Source organism: Bubalus kerabau, chromosome 20 (genome assembly GCF_029407905.1).
Source record: "Bubalus kerabau isolate K-KA32 ecotype Philippines breed swamp buffalo chromosome 20, PCC_UOA_SB_1v2, whole genome shotgun sequence".
Taxonomy (NCBI): domain Eukaryota; kingdom Metazoa; phylum Chordata; class Mammalia; order Artiodactyla; family Bovidae; genus Bubalus; species Bubalus kerabau.
Window position 1 is genome coordinate 51,314,487 of NC_073643.1, and position 17,949 is coordinate 51,332,435.

The 17,949-nt window shown below is 38.2% G+C and overlaps 1 protein-coding gene across 1 annotated transcript in view; it reads right to left on the minus strand.

Annotated features, from left to right (window-relative positions):
* The window catches only part of DOCK3 (dedicator of cytokinesis 3), a 287,503-nt gene that overhangs the window by 169,057 nt on the left and 100,497 nt on the right, over nt 1-17,949 (minus strand). Inside the window, exon 6 of the mRNA XM_055557421.1 lies at nt 9,181-9,329. Within this exon, the coding sequence (XP_055413396.1) occupies nt 9,181-9,329 (149 nt within the window). The remainder of the gene's footprint in view (nt 1-9,180; nt 9,330-17,949) is intronic.

Below are 17,949 nucleotides of genomic sequence, written 5' to 3' on the forward strand. Positions count from 1 at the left end.
GAAAAATATCAATAACCTCAGATATGCAGATGACACCACCCTTATGGCAGAAAGTAAAGAAGAACTAAAGAGCCTCTTGATGAAAGTGAAAGAGGAGAGTGAAACAGTTGGCTTAAAGCTCAACATTCAGAAAACTAAGATCATGGCATCCAGTCCCATCACTTCATGGCAAATAGATGGGGAAACAGTGGAAACAGTAGCTGACTTTATTTTTGGGGGCTCCAAAATCACTGCAGATGGTGACTGCAGTCATGAAATTAAAAGATGCTTACTCCTTGGAAGGAAAGTTAAGACCAACCTAGACAGCATATTAAAAAGCAGAGAACTAATACAATTATGTAAAGTTTAAAAATAAAATAAAATTTAAAAAAATAAAAATAAAATAAACACACACACACACACAAAAATAAATAAATAAATAATAAAAAGCGGAGACATTACTTTGTCAACAAAGGTCCATCTAGTCAAGGCTATGGTTTTTCCAGTGGTCATGTATGGATGTGAGAGTTGGACTATAAAGCAAGCTGAAGAATTGATGCTTTTGAACTGTGGTGTTGGAGAAGACTCTTGAGAGTCCCTTGGACTGCAAGGAGATCCAACCAGTCCATCCTAAAGGAGATCAGTCCTGGGTGTTCATTGGAAGGACTGATGTTGAAGCTGAAACTCCAATACTTTGGCCACCTGATGCGAAGAGCTGACTCATTTGAAAAGACCCTGATGCTGGGAAAGATTGAGGGCAGAAGGAGAAGGGGACAGAGGATGAGATGGTTGGATGGCATCACCGACTGAATGGACATGGGTTTGGAGGGACTCTGGGAGTTGGTGATGGACAGGGAGGCCTGGCATGCTGTGGTTCATGGGATCGCAAAGAGTTGGACACGACTGAGTGACTGAACTGAACTCTTATTTTGGGCAACAAAAACAAACCATTTCTTGATCAGATTGTGACTTGTGACAAAAAGTGGATTTTATAGAACAACCATTGATGACTAGCTCAGTTGCTGGACTGAGAAGAAGCTCCAAAGCACTTCCCAAAGCCAAACTTGCATCAAAAAAGGTCATGGTCACTGTTTGGTGGTCTGATCCACTACTCATGGTCATAGTCATGGTCACTGTTAGCTAGTCTGATCCATTACTGCTTTCTGAATGCTGGGGAAACCATTATATCTGAGAAATATGCTCAGCAAATTGATGAAAGCATTGAAAATCACAACGGCTACAGCCAGGCATTGGTTAACAGAAAGGGCCCAATTCTTCTCCATAACAATGCCCAACCACATGTCATACAACCAATGCTTCTAAAGTTGAATGAAGTTTTGCTTCATCCGCCATATTCACCTGACATCTCACCAATTGACTACTGCTTCCTTCAAGCATCTTGACAACTTTTTCAGGGAAAATGTTTCCATAACCAGCATGATGCAGAAAATGCTTTTCAAGAGTTCACTGAATCCCAAAGCATGGATTTTTACACTACAGGAATAAGCTACCTTATTTCTCATTGGCAAGAATGTGTTGATTGTAATGATTCCTATTTTGACTAACAAAGATGTGTTTGAGCCTAGTTATAATGATTTAAAATTCATGGTCCAAAACTGTAATTACTTTTGCACAAATCTTATAGTTCTTCCACAGATTCAACTGAGAAAAGCTAGAGATACTAAGATTTTCTGTGGGCAGCGACCTTTTCTAATATTTAAAAGGAGCATATATATGTAACAAATGAAAGCATGGTATACTTATATTTACATAATAATAAAATGTAACATGTAACTAATAACAGCTACCTTTTACTGAACATTTACTTGGAATAGGCATTTTACATAGGATTTTATGTATATCCCCTCTAGGAACTATGAGAAGTACACAGTTTTAAACCCATCTTATAACTGAGTAAACCAAAGCCCAGGCTACTAAGGAGCCTATTAAGGAAGTACAGTTGAGCTTGTCTCAAGCTAGGTCTGTCTTACTCTGAACCCATGATATTTCCACTATGCCTGTCACCTTTCCACTATTAATAACAACAATGAAGTTAAATACTAGTGGCTATCAGTGACTATAATCAATTTGATCAAAATAGTTTGAAGAATAATTTTGTGTCAATAGATCAGTCCAGAAAGGAAAAAAAAAAATACACTGATGAATGAGCAGCCAACAGGCATAAGAAAAACCTACCCTGCTACTTAGGTATTTTCACGTAGTGCCTATCAAATGCAGGTTCTGTGGTAAGTGCAGGGTATGCCGATGAGCAAAACAGATGCACAAAGAATAAGTATGACGTGTGCGTGTGAGTATAAGGTAATTATTTGAACATGATAACTTGACAGAAGAGTTTTGACACATACATACTTTAAACACAGTTATCTCAGACTTAAGTATGACAAGCTACTGAATGATGATGGGCACAACATCTTATATTAGAACTCCAAGAAGGCATTGGAAGCTTCTACTAATTTCAGATGTCCTGAAGCTAGAAAATATCACTATGCCCTTAAAGAGAAAGTGAAAGTGAAAGTTGCTCAGTCATGTCCGACTTTTTGTGACCCCATGGACTGTAGTCCATGGTATTCTCCAGGCCAGAATACTGGAGTGGGTAGCTGTTCCCTTCTCAAGGAGATCTTCCCAACCCAGGGATTGAACCCAGGTCTCCCACATTGCAGGCAGATTCTTTACCAGCTGAGCCACAAGGGAAGCCCCAAAATACTAGAGTGGGTAGCCTATCTCTTCTCTAGGGGATCTTCCTAACCCAGGAATCAAACCAGGGTCTCCTGCATTGCAGGCGGATTCTTTACCAACTGAACTATCAGGGAAGCCCAAAGAGAAAGTACTAAACCATAAACCTATCCAAGTCCTAGCTAAGAATCTACTCAGAGGAAACTCGGGAGTAGCTGTATTTTTCGCATAGTACAACCCAAATTATTGCTTGTGTTGCTTCCTCCAAGAGCAATTCCCTTGGCGAAAAACATAAACTAAGTGGGAAGAAAGAGATATGGGTGGGTTGAGATCTTTGAAAACCTAAGAGAAGGTGCAAAAGAGAGGCAAGGGAGGGAAATATTAGATTGGCCAAAAAGTTCATTTGGGTTTTTCTGTAAGAAACCCAGTAATATGATAGAGAGGAAGAGAAAGACAGAACAAAATAACTATAAAGTATACATTTATTGGTGATTTGTCTCAAATGATGACACTTTACAATAAAAAGATAGCCAATTTTCTCATTTGATACCTGAAATCTATAGAAACATCATTCTAGTTCAACAAAAGCTTATAAATGTTTACATTTTATTCAAGTCTGTACTTTCTACCTAAAAAAGAAATACAAAAATCCCATAAATTATTCTAAGAGTAAAATATTTCTTACTCTTAGAATAGGTATTTTTCTAAAGCAAAGATCAATTAGGCTGTGTCAGTAGTCCTGGGTTAATGTAACTTTAACTCAGCTATGCTGTATTTACTGTGGTGATGATATTAGAGACTGAGAAGAAATTTTTCTCAATATCTTTATGGAAGGCATCAAAAATATTAAATTAACATGTTAAAATTACATTGCTAGACGAATTATTTTAAAATTCCCTTGGAGAAGATGTAATTAACTGACTTATTCTTTGAATAGAAGACTTTAGTAGAGATGATGGCTAGTTAATTTGAATACAGCCTTGTTTTAATGCCCTTCCTGTATTTTAGGACATAATATTATAAATGCTGATTGGTACCTAATACAATTTTAATAATTCTCACTTATAGAATGAGTGTGCACATAGGTGATGAGGCCAACAAGTATAAGCCATGTAAATTTAGTGTTGGAATCTTCAAATTTTCAGCCAAATAAATAATAATGCCTAATCTCAGGGAATAAAATTAAAATGGCTATTATATAGATGTGGAGAGCTCTGCATTTAATTTAAACTCTGAATAAAATATTGACTATAGTACCAGTTTAGTTTTTATCCTGGGAAGTTCAAACTCATGTTAAAGCATATATATATTATGGGCATACAGTATAGATAACAAAACAAAGATCAAATAACCCACAGACTAGAGATACCGACAATAATTTTCCTGGTTTTAAGACTCACACTTAAAAATAATCATGGTAAGGCCCTGCATAAACTATATGGGCTTTGGTGTCAGTTCTGGGTACAAACACCAGCTCTACCACTCACTACGCAACAAAAAAAGTGCTTCTGAGCCTTACTTTCCTCACAGGGTAAAACAGAGCTCTTGTCTTGGAAGAATATAATAACATTTCATTATAACCATGCATACGGGTTAGACCAGGTACTTGCCACAGTGATACAGGTTGATGTACTCAAGAAACTATTAATAGCTGTTATTAAGAGCTTCTGAAATAGATTCTGAAAAGGCAGAGCTGTAAGGTCTAAGAGTCTAAAGAAAAAGTTACAAAGTTTAAAATTATATATGATTAATACTTCATTACATCAATTACAATGTAAAAATACATTCAGAAAATATTGATTGTGCACTCACAACATGCCAACATATGCTAAGCTTCAATATTTTATGGTATTTTTAAGTGTTAGTGGAACAAGAAGCGTAGAGCTATGACGGCATAAAAGGTGAACAACGGATATGGTTATCAGTGCTCAGCTGTTGCATGGAACAGTCTCCTTTAGTTAACTTAATGGTATGGAATGACTTCATTTTGCAGTACACCATCTCTTCTTTCAAATTAAGAAGGAATATTTTTACAAGGATTATTTAGTTCAAGTGAGAACCAGAGAGAATAGTCCCATCAGTTTGTCTTTTTCCTTTAATAACAGTAGACCTACAAAGTTCTCATTTGAGTTTTTTTAAGTGACTGTATTTTCCACCAGGGGTAGAGGGGAAAATAGAATGAAAAACTAGGGAAAGAAAGAAGTGTAAGGGGAGGGAGAAAGGAGGGAAGAAGATACAGAAACACCTGGAGAGGAGGATTATAGGAGAAAGGAGGGAGAAGGTTAAAAAGTGTGGGGGGATGGAACTACATTCCTGGTTTTTGTTTATTAAAATGAACATATAAACACTCCCTCAAACTCACACACACACAAGCACGTTCCTACTTTGCTGAGAAAAAGTTATTAATGAAGGTGAAACAGCTCTGTACTTCACTGATAGATACTTCAGTGTTCTCTGTCTTTTTGAAATATAATTTGAACTTGTTTCCAAGCTATTATCTTTAAGTTTTAAGATTTGATTGCAAAATATAACTGGTCTGTTTTGTAACTTTCATCATAAAGAGGTATTGATATTTCTAAAATATTTCTCTTGTTCATTTACTGATATGTATAGTGCAGTGAAACTGCAACACAGGATTTATATAACTGTTATTACCATCAGTTCAAGACTAACAATTTGCTTGGCACATAGGGATGATGTGTTTGCAAATTACTACTATTATTGATGGTTTAAAATAAATACAATGATACCATTTTATATATATTCTACTGTCTTGAGCAGAAGAGACAGGATCACCAGCTATGCACATTACATTTGCTAAGATTTTTATTGCCCAAAGTTAGATTTAGAGAATATTGTCTGATTTATGGTACATCTGAATCCATGTTATATCATACAAGGAATCTGTGATGTGTGCCAAGCAATCCTGTTAACAGTCAAGAGAGACTATAATTTAATGAAACAAATAAGGACAGGATATTGTCACTTCAAAAGGTCACAAATAACTAAAATTATTATTGTTATCTCTAGGAAAATAAAACAAAAAGCTAGGAAATGGTTGAGGAAAGAGTAAACAGAGATTCAGTCTAGGCGATCCAACATCCAGATGTTATATTTCCAGGAAAAGAACAAAGGCAATAAAGAGGAAATTCTGAAAAAATGATAGAAGAGAATTTCCCAGAGCCAAAGACCAGGTGACTTAGGACTGGAAGATCCTATCAAACACCTAGTATAATAAATGGGAGAAGAAAAACCAAAACCCACAGCAGGGCACATTAAGCCAGTTATAAAAGACCAATTATATGATTCCATTTATATTAAATGTCCAGAATAGGCAAATCTTTAGAGACAGATGAGGGAGATGATAACTAAAAAGCACAGCTATTTTAGGGGTGATAAAATTGATTCTGGTGATGGTTGTATTAAGTCTGTGAATATATTAAAAATCATTAAACTGTCTGATTTAAATTGGTGATCTGTACTCAGCCATAAAAAAGAACCCATCTGAGTCAGTTCTAATGAGGTGGATGAACCTAGAGCCTATTATACAGAGTGAAGTAAGTCAGAAAGAGAAAGACAAATATCATATATTAATGCATACATATGGAATCTGGAAAGATGGCACTGAGGAACCTAACTACAGGGCAGCAACAGAGACACAGACGTAGAGAACAGACTTGTGGACACGGGTAGAGATGGGGGGAGAGGGCGGACGAACTGAGAGAATAGCACTGAAACATGCACATTACCATACGTAAAACTAGACAGCCAGTGGAAATTTGCTATATGATGCAGGGAGCTCAAATCTGGTGCGCTGTGACAACCTACAAGAGTAGGATGGGGCAGGAGGTGGGAGGGAGGTTGAAGAGGGAGGGGACACATATATATCTATGGCTAACTCATGTTGATGTATGGCAGAAACCAACATAATATTGTAAAGCAATTATTCTCCAATTAAAAATAAATTAATTAAAATTAAAAAATAAAAAACTGGGGATCTGTATGTGAATAAAACTGCTAATGTTAATGTGTGTTAGTTGCTTAGTCATGTGCGACTTTTTGTGACCCCATGAACTGTAGCCCACCAGGCTCCTCTGTCCATGGAATTCTCTAGACAAGAATACTGGAGTGAGTGGCCATTTCCTTCTCCAGGGGATCTTCCCGACCCAGGGATCGAACCCAAGTCTCCCGCATTGCAGGCAGATGCTTTAACCTCTGAACCACCAGGGGTTCAATCCCTGAGTCAGGAAGATCCCCTGGAGAAGGAACTGGCAACCCACTCCAGTATTCTTGCCTGGAGAATCCCATGGACGGAGGAGTCTAGTGGGCTACAGTCCACAGTGTCGCAAAGAGTCGGACACGACTGGGCGACTGTCCTATCCTATCCTATCCTGCATTGCAAGCAGATTCTTTACCATCTGAGTCACCAGGGAAGCCACCAGGGAAGCTAATGTTAATAAACTTGTTTAAAAAAAGATATTTCAGGTTCAGGATGGGGAACACATGTATACCTGTGGCGGATTCATTTTGATATTTGGCAAAACTAATACAGTTATGTAAAGTTTAAAAATAAAATAAAATAAAAAAAAAAGATATTTCAGTATTCTGGGAATAAAGGAAAAAATCTTATCTTCCTGTTCTCTTCCTGAATTCTTTTTTGAAGTCCTACTCTCTCTTCCTTTTTCATAGCATTTTATAATACATAATGAATCTTCTTGATTCTCTTTGAGGATACTCAGGAATTTTTAACGTTCTTTGCTAATCCCAAGCTCTCTCTCGGGCCAGATATTTTATTCATCTCCCTTTTTTCCCTGTGAAAGTATTTCTTCAAATACCTGGTAATACTCGATTGTCCATTCAAATTTAAAAGGCACTGCTGCTGCTGCTGCTGCTAAGTCGCTTCAGTCATGTCCGACTCTGTGCGATCCCATAGTTGGAAGCCCACAAGGCTCCCCCGATCCCTGGGATTCTCCAGGCAAGAACACTGTGGATTGCCATTTCCTTCTCCAATGCATGAAAGTGAAAAGTGGAAGTGAAGACGTTCAGTCATGTCCGACTCTTAGCGACCCCATGGACTGCAGGCTACCAGGCTCCTCCGTTCATGGGATTTTCCAGGCAAGAGTACTGGAGTGTGTTGCCATTGCCTTCTCTGAAAAGGCACTAGAGACATGCAGAGATTTTATACATGGGTGAATGTCTAGCAAGTTTCTCTTTCTGGTAGGTAGAAGGGATCTGGTCATTATACTCTGAAACCCTTAAATGCCTCACAATGGAAGGCTTTCCAATAAAGTCCCAGTTCAAACTTCCGTTGCCCAGTTTCCCACTAGGCAGTTGGTCTTCGTTCATCTAAAGGGGAAACAGCTGGCTGCCAGGCTTTCCACTCATGGCGGTCAACTATTACTTTACATACTTTTTTTTTTTCTCTCTTCCTTTTATTATTTTTTTCCTTTTATTTTTATTTTTTTAAATTTTATTTTATTTAACTTCACAATATTGTATTGGTTTTGCCATATATCAAAATGAATCTGCCACAGGTATACATGTGTTCCCCATCCTGAACCCTCCTCCCTCCTCCCTCCCCATACACACTCCCTAGACCAGCTCCTTCATTAACTAAGGTTTCCTCCATATTATAGGCGTCTTCTGTCACTAATCCTCCATCTATTTTTCAGCTTCTAGAAATGGGCTCATATTTCCCATTTATTGCTGGGCTTCTCCCATTCTTTTTATTTTTTTTTTTTTATCATTTCAATCATGTCTTGAGAGGAGCTAAACACTTGTTCTAAAATATACTTTCAGATATCTGTATATCTTAAATAGGAAGCAATCTAGTCACTTCAAAGTTCAATGGGCCCAATTTTAAGAGAATACGATAAAAGCATTTGAGAATTATATCAATTATTAAGTCTGGAGGAAATAAAACCTGAGTACCATCTACTCTAGCGTCCCATGTCAAAGTCTTATAATTTTACTTGTATGGCAATAGCAAATAAGCATACCCACTGCATAAATACAGGACTATTTCTGAATGATAAATTAGTTAAGAATATTCTGAAGTATAGATGTAGACAGTTTCCATTTGTAGTATATGCTTACTCAGATTCATTATATGACTGTAAGATGTAAAGGACACTAAATTCACAAGAAATTAAAAGATACTAAAGGATGAAACAAAAGAGTATTCTGATTACTGAGGTCTACGACCAAGGAATTTGAGCTGGAAGAAAGCCCAGAGGCTAATGCAGTCCAATTATTTAATTTTCTGGAAGTGAAAAAGAGGCTGAAAACAGAGACTGACAGAGTTTCAGTGAGTAGAACCAATCAGTGAATATCCTTTGCTATGAAGTACAAGAAACAACTACTCATTGTAAAAATGATCAAAGCTTAGTAGAGAATACAACCATGTCTTTTCATTCCTAAAGATAAGCTTTGATCAGGTACAAACTCTGTAAGGACCGAGTTATCGTAAATGAAACTGAGAGATGCCCGAATGGTATTCATACTTACTCATTGCCCCAGTCCAGGCGCACGGTGATGTGCCGCTTAACCTCCCGCACCTGATCCTGGGTCAGGTGACCAGACAGGAGCTGCCTTCGAAGGTCAATAAGTTCATTCATCACATGACGCAGCTTGTAGAAAAGATCTACTTTATGTTTCTGAAAGGGCATTTTTGGTGTTGGGTGAAATAAAAAAGGGATATGGAAAGGGAATGAAAAAAAAGAGAAACAGTTAAACTATGAAAAGTGCTCATTTCTCTGAACCTCTAAAAAAATAAAAAGGCAATGTAAAGAGAAGCTTATTTAAGCATCTTAAAACAATGTCCTTAGTTCCTACTGTCTAAAAATCTCTATAAAGTGATACCTAACAACATAATTGACCTGGCTCATGTAAAATGCCATTTGTTTACTCTATCCTGGACTATTAATTTTCCAGTAAGTTACTAAACTCAATCACAACAAAAAGAAACAAAGAAGCCTAGAGAGGTTTTCACTGACAGAAGTTACTCTGTATGTTACAAGGAAGATTTCAACCATCCAGCAACATCTCTGGTTTCTCCAGAAGGATACTCAAGTTGCGGGAGGGAGGGAGAGAATCACTTGCCCTATTTTGAAGGAACTGCTCCAACATAAAGTTACAGTCTCTGGAGTGAGATTCATTCCAGGTTTCCAGGCCTCATCTAGTTTTAATTAGCTTTTGAAAACAGTATGTGTCCCCAGTGTCACAGATTTCTACTCTTTTTAGTTCAATAAAAAGTCTCACCTTTATAAGAGTTAAGTGGAAACATCTTAATGAACTTAATTATGGACATCACAGTGCTTTTAACCTTACAAGTAAAAACTGTAAATGCTATGACAGTACACAGATGCTTATCAAAAAGAATCATTTAAGTACACAGGTTTAAAAACTACAGTTCTATTTGCTCAGAAGTGAAATCTTGATTTTGGAATTTTTGATTCCTGTTTCTATTATAGAGAAGCACAATTTTATATGATAATTAAAATTCCTCAAATGTAACTAGTCCAAAAGAACACTTTTAAGGACAGATCAATCTTTACCATAGTATTAGTAAAGTCTCTATCTGGGATTTCCCCTAAAGAGACACTTGCCAAAATAAGCTGATTCAAAATAAGCTGGCTATAAATAAACTTATAATTAAAATTATACAAAGTAAATTAAAAATTCGTAGAATCAGCTAATGTTTTTAAGTAGCCCATATCTTATGATTACAATGTTTGGAACAACATGCTACTCAGAAATCATCTAATGGAGCATTAGATTTATAAAGGTCCATTTTAAAGAGAAATTATTTTTAACTATTAATAGAAAACCTTAGTAATCACCCACTCTAACTCCATCAAGCTGTTCTTTCTTTACTCAGTGAACATATGAAGAAAAGTTAAGCACCTTGATGGTACACAATGCTGGCAGACGGACAGCTCAAAAGCAACAAAGCCTAAGCAAATTGCATCTGCAAAACTGAGAGCTTGAAGCAACAGTGGCAATGTGCTATTTTCTTCCAGCACATGCATTTCTTTTTGGCCAATCAGGGCCACCTGTCTAAACTTAAAATAGGAAGTTAGGATTAATACTTGCCCATCAAGCCACATGCAACAATCCACTATAGAGACATATAAGCATGTATTCATTCACTCAGTTAACAAACACTTATGGAGCACCTGCCGAGAGCTATCACTTTGTTGTGATCCTAAGTCCCTACGCTCATGGTGCTTTCATTCTAGTGAGCAGAGACAGACCACATAGGCAAATACATAATGGTGGTGAGATATACATAATATCTCATATACAAATACATAATTCTAAGAAGAAAAATTAAAGCAGAACAGGAACAATGGGTGACCAAGGGTGGGTTGGCTGGGGAACAGAAGAAGGTACTGCTTCAGGTAGAATAGTCAGGGAAAGGCTTCTTTGAGAGCTGAACTTTAAGTAGAAACCTGAATGAAATATGGTGACAGCATTTAGGAAAACGGGCAATTTTCAGACATGAGAATCAGCAAGAGCAAATGCTTCAATGTGGAAGTAGACCTGGCATATCCACAGAGAATAAACAGATCAGTGCACCTGAAGCAAAGTGAACAAGGGGGAAGTGGTGATCATGCAGTGAGAGGCAACATGGGACCAGATTAGGCTGGGTCTTTGTTAATTATGTTAAGGGCTTTAGCTTTTATTCCTAGCAAAATTGGAAGCCTCTGGAGATTTGGAGCAGACATGTAATGTGATGTGACACAAGTCCTGAAAGCATTACTTTGAGTGCTCTGTGCAAAGAGATAGTGGGGGTTCCAGATAGGAAACTATTTATTGCAACAATCCACAAGATGATGGCTGACAGGACAAAGGTAAGAATGGTAAAGATAAACATTTCAGAATTTGGAACGTTGACATGTTTTGCAGTTAGAGCTGTCAATATCTGCTGATAGATTGGATGTGAGATATGAATGGAGTCAAGGACCATTCTTTTTCCTAGACAGAGAAGCAGGCCTAGAAGAGGCAAACAAGGCTCAATTTGGACATGCTAGGTTTGACACTGAGTTTCAACACTTAGAGGTCAGAAAAGTGAGGAGAATCTAGCAAAGGAAACTAAGAAGCAAGCAGTGAGGTGAGAGGAAAAGCAAGAGAGTACAGAAAACAGGAGTTAAAAGACTTTGTTACATGTACTGAGATGTTACATAAAACATAGACTGAGAACTGGCCACTGTTCTTGGCACTGTGGTGGCCACTGATGGGATGGCCAGAGTGATCTCAAGACTAACGGGAAAGGACAGAACAGACAGAGCACAGACAACACTTCTGTAGAACTCTCACTAACTGGAAGCAGAGAAACAGAGTAGCAAAGCAGCGCTGTGCCATTAGCAAAGAGTTAGTCACTCAGTCGTGTCCAACTCTTTGCGACCCCATGGAGTGTAACCCACCAGGCTCCTCTGTCCATGGAATTTTCCAGGCAAGAATATTGGAGTGAGTTGCCATTTCCTCCTTCAGGGGATCTTCCCAACCCAGGGATCGAACCCAGGTCTCTTGCATTGCAGGCAGATTCCTTACCATCTGAGCCACCAGGCAGGATTTTTAAAAACAAAACACAATTTTAGGCTATTTGTATGCCGAAGGGAATAATCTGGTAAAGGGGAAAATTTGATGATGCAGGTGTTAAATCCTTGAGTTGTCAAGAAGAGATGGGTCCCAGGTTAAAAGAGGAGGTTTTGCTTAAGCAGGATATTCCATTCTTACAGAAACGAAAGGCACACAACTGAGTAATGACACCAGTAGTCAGGAGATTTGGTGACAGAACTAAATTTTCCCTTTGGATGTTTTATTCTCAAGGAAATAAAAAGCAAGGTCACCAGCTGAGAGTGAGTACAGTGGGAGTGGGTGTTAGAGGTTTGAGAACAGAAGAAAAGATCTTAAAAAAAACTTTCATAGAGAGTGGTAACAAATTGTCAGGGGAAAGATAGCTCAACTGTTAGATGGTTTTGACTTTGTGAACACTAACTAAAAGTGCAGTTTTGCGTTTATTATAAATCACATACAATGAGGTATATTGATACTGAAACATCACATATATACGTATGAGGGGGCTTCCCTTGTGGCTCAGACAGTAAAGCATCTGCCTACAATGCGGGAGACCTGGGTTTGATCCCTGGGTTGGGAAGTTCCCCTGGAGAAGGAAATGGCAACTCACTCCAGTATTCTTGCCTAGAAAATCCCATGGACGGAGGAGCCCGGTTGGCTACAGTCCATGGGGTCGCAAAGTTGGACACAACTGAGCGATTTCACATCACTTCATATACATGTGTATGCATATATACATGCACATACATAATATATATTCACATACACATACATACAATATCTATATAACAAATATGCACACACACATACATATACTATCAATGCAAGAATATACTAATACATTCTTTTAAGGCATTACATGGTTTTTTATTTTTTTAAATCAAGAGTTTCTAATAGATTGTATTTTCCAAAGATGACAATAATACCTCCCATCCCAAGTGCTCTTCTGCAAAAATATGAATCTGACACTCCCCTAGAATGAACTGGAGTGCATTTCTTTCTTTCTTTCCTTTTCCTTTTTTGGCTCTGCCTTGCAGCTAGGAGGATCTTCATTCCCCAGTCAGGGATTGAACCTGAGCCACCGAGTGAAAGCATGGAGTCCTAACCAATGCACTGCCAGAGAAGTCCATGGAGCCTATTTCTTTACAGCCTTAAATCTGGCCAGGCCCTAATACTGCTCTGACCAATCCAGTGGTGAGCGGGCACAGCAGTGAGTAGGCTAGTTCTAGACACAGCCCTTAACTAGTCTGTCAGCTTCTGTATCCTGTCTCTTGGAATACATGTTCTTGGGAGGTTGCCTCTCAGAATCCAGCTGCCATGCTGTGAAATGCCCAAGCTATGTGGAGAGGCCACAAGGAGACACTCCACTAAGCCATCTCAGCTGTGGGCGTGAGCCATGTCAGATACGACACCTAGCCGAGCCACACCTTCAGAAGAGTACAGCTTCTACCAACATGTGACTACAACAGAATGATAAACCCTACGTGAAACTGCCCAGCTGACCTCACTATATCCAGAGAATGAAATATAGTAAATTGCTGTTTTAAGCCACTAAGCGTTGGAGTAGTTTGTTATGTACATAAACCAGCACAACTGTATGGTATTTTTTTCCAATAGAAAAATCAGTTACTGTTTCTAATTATATAAAGCTGGGAATACTAATCTGCAATAAGAAAGAAACAGATCATACAATCAGAAAGCAGCCCTATTATTATAATCAATGTGGTGCTAACCTCTTTTTCCAGGCCAACCTAATGGCCTCTCTGACCAGAGGTCCTAGCACTAGAGGCTCCACCAGCATTGCTCAGACACCACACAGTACCTAGCAGAAGAGAACACACACCATTCAACGTGAACAATCTGGGAGACTGACTCAAGAGCACACAATTTACCTGCAAGCACCTGATGACACAGGACAGCTAAATATCCCACTCAGGCTGAAAAATTATTTTCTTCTGAGAAACCTGCTCCTCAGTAGACCAAACTAACAGTATATAAGGGATACACCATAGATATTGTGAGCTTGGTTCCAGATCACCACAATAAAGTGAATATGAACATAAAGAGAGTCACACAGATTTTTTGGCTTCCCAGTGCACATAAAAGTTCAGTTCAGTTCAGTTGTTCAGTGTCCGACTCTTTGTGACCCCATGAATCTCAGCATGACAGGCCTCCCTGTCTATCACCAACTCTCAGAGTTCACTCAGATTCACGTCCATCCAATCAGTGATGCCATCCAGCCATCTCATCCTCTGTCGTCCCCTTCTCCTGTCCCCAGTCCCTCCCAGCATCAGAGTCTTTTCCAATGACTCAACTCTTCCCATGAGGTGACCAAAGTATTGGAGTTTCAGCTTTAGCATCATTCCTTCCAAAGAAATCCCAGGGCTGATCTCCTTCAGAATGGACTGGTTGGATCTCCTTGCAGTCCAAGGGACTCTCAAGAGTCTTCTCCAACACCACAGTTCAAAAGCATCAATTCTTTGGCACTCAACTTTCTTCACAGTCCCAACTCTTACATCCACACATGACTACTGGAAAAACCAAAGCCTTGACTAGACGGACCTTTGTTGGCAAAGTAATGTCTCTGCTTTTCAATATGCTATCTAGGTTAGTCATAACTTTCCTTCCAAGGAGTAAGCATCTTTTAATTTCATGGCTGCAGTCACCATCTGCAGTGATTTTGGAGCCCAGAAAAATAAAGTCTGACACTGTTTCCACTGTTTCCCCATCTATTCCCCATGAAGTGATGGGACCAGATGCCATGATCTTCGTCTTCTGAATGTTGAGCTTTAAGCCAACTGTTTCACTCTCCTCTTTCACTTTCATCAAGAGGCTTTTTAGTTCCTCTTCACTTTCTGCCATAAGGGTGGTGTCATCTGCATATCTGAGGTTATTGATATTTCTCCCGGAAATCTTGATTCCAGCTTGTGTTTCTTCCAGCCCAGCGTTTCTCATGATGTACTCTGCATACAAGTTAAATAAGCAGGGTGACAATATACAGCCTTGACGTACTCCTTTTCCTATTTGGAACCAGTCTGTTGTTCCATGTCCAGGTTTACACTAAACTGTAGTCTATTAAATGTGCAATAGCAATAATGTCTAAAGAAACAATGTATACATCTCAATTTAAAATATCTTAATGTTAAAAAATGCTAACCATCATCTGAGCCTTTTGTGAGGAGGAAGAGGAGTATGATAACAAAGATTACTGATCACAGATCACCATAACAAATATTATAATGAAAAGTTTGAAATATTAAAAGAATTACCAAAATGAGACACAGAGACATGAAGTGAGCAAATGCTGTGGGGAAAATGGCACCAACATACTTGCTCTGCACAAGGTTGCCACCGACTTCAATTTGCAAAAAAAAAGAAAGAAAACCAAAACACTGTATCCATGAAGCACAACAAAGCAAAGCACAATTAAACCAGGTATGCCTGTAATCAGACTGGCAATAAAATTTAGCCTTCCTGCACAATTATCCCTAGTTACTACCATTGCTAAAACAAAAGGAAAAAAAAGTTTTTTTTAAGGAGAAGAAAAGAAATCTTAGTAACATATTTACCCTCTGCAAAAGCTCTAATATTTGTCAAGAATGGTCACAGAATGTTTGGAAAGTACACTGAAGAGCCAGCAAAAACCATACATTTAGAATAATTTAACTACTGTGCAAGCACAAGCAGGTAGAATTTACCTTATCATTGTGAAAGAATTTTTGGAGCTCTGCAGAAATACTCCTGATTTAAAAATTATTTTTATTAAACTGCTAGTAACTCAGTGTTGAAGGAAAAAATTTGCTGCAATAATGCCTCTAAGTCAGTAAATGAGCAAAGCTGTAGAGTATCCATCACAAACCAAGCTAACCTTATTTTATAGCTATATATGCACAGATTGTTTAACATACACTAATAGGACTATAAAAATCTAACTTAAAAATTACATCAAAAGTACCACTCTTGTCAAAGAGAATAAAGGGGCTGCCATAAGTGCTAAAAACTTTAGGTCAAAATCAATTTAATAGAAAGTAAATACTGCACCTCAAGTTTAAGTGGTTAAGGGAAGATTCCCAGACCTCTCTCCATTTCATCTCTTACTTTCACTCTTTTATTTATATAAATGGGAGAAATATCAATAACCTCCAATATGCAGATGACACCACCCTTATGGCAGAAAGTGAAGAGGAACTAAAAAGCCTCTTGATGAAAGTGAAAGAGGAGACTGAAACAGTTGGTTTAAAGCTCAACATTCAGAAGATGAAGATCATGGCATCTGGTCCCATCACTTCATGGGAAATAGATGGGGAAACAGTGGAAACAGTGTCAGACTTTATTTTTTGGGGCTCCAAAATCACTGCAGATGGTGACTGCAGCCATAAAATTAAAAGATGCTTACTACTTGGAAGGAAAGTTATGACCAACCTAGATAGCATATTGAAAAGCAGAGACATTACTTTGCCAACAAAGGTCCATCTAGTCAAGGCTATGGTTCTTCCAGTAGTCATGTATGGATGTGAGAGTTGGACTGTGAAGAAAGTTGAGCGCTGGAGAATTGATGCTTTTGAACTGTGGTGTTGGAGAAGACTCTTGCGAGTTCCTTGGACTGCAAGGAGATCCAACCAGTCCATCATAAAGGATACCAGTCCTGGGTGTTCATTGGAAGGACTGATGCTGAGGCTGAAACTCCAATACTTTGGCCACCTCATGGGAAGAGTTGACTCATTGGAAAAGACTCTGATGCTGGGAGGGATTGGGGGCAGGAGGAGAAGGGGACAAGAGAGGATGAGATGGCTGGATGGCATCACCGACTCGATGCACATGAGTTTGAGTCAACTCCGGGAATTGGTGATGGACAGGGAGGCCTGGCGTGCTGCAGTTCATGGGGTCGCAAAGAGTCGGACATGACTGAGCGACTGAACTGAACTGAGGTGGCTTTATTTACTCCTTTAACTTCTGTCAAAATGTTGATGCATCATTCTTAAATATTAATGGGAAAAACAATATATTAATATAACAAAGAAAGCATTCCAGGAATAGAACATTTCAAAGAAACAATAATCAACATTCTAGAAAGCACAATGATTATAGTATACCCTTGAAAAAAGAACAGGAGATAACAAAACAGGAGAAAAAGATCTAGAGCCCCATAAGCTTGTGGCAGGTAGAAAAAGGATAGCTGTAATTTAAAACAAAATTCAGTAATAATGACTAAAACTTTGAGGAATTCTGCCACAGAGTAATACAAAAAACGTAATACAATGGATAAATGAGTGAGAAAATATAAGAAAACTAGTGAATCATTCTAGGATGTCCAATTCTAATAAAATAATTTCTAGGAAGAAAAGTTATATAAACAGAAAGAAACTGCCAAAGAAGTAATACAATAATTATTGTACAATATTGTATTGTACAATACAATAGTCCAGAACTGAAGTAAACTAGTTTCTGGAATGAGAGAACTCATTGCATAGCTGGCATAATCAATGGAAAAATACAACTAAGACATATCACTGTAAAACTGCAGACCATTGGGGACAAAGAGATGATCCTAAAATCTTTCATGGAAAACAACAGTCAATAAAAGACTCAGGAACTAGAATGACATTGGACTTCTCAGAAACAAGACTGGAAGCTAGAAAATAATAAAGTAATACTTTAAAACTTCTGCTCATTATTTGTAATCAAGAATTTTAT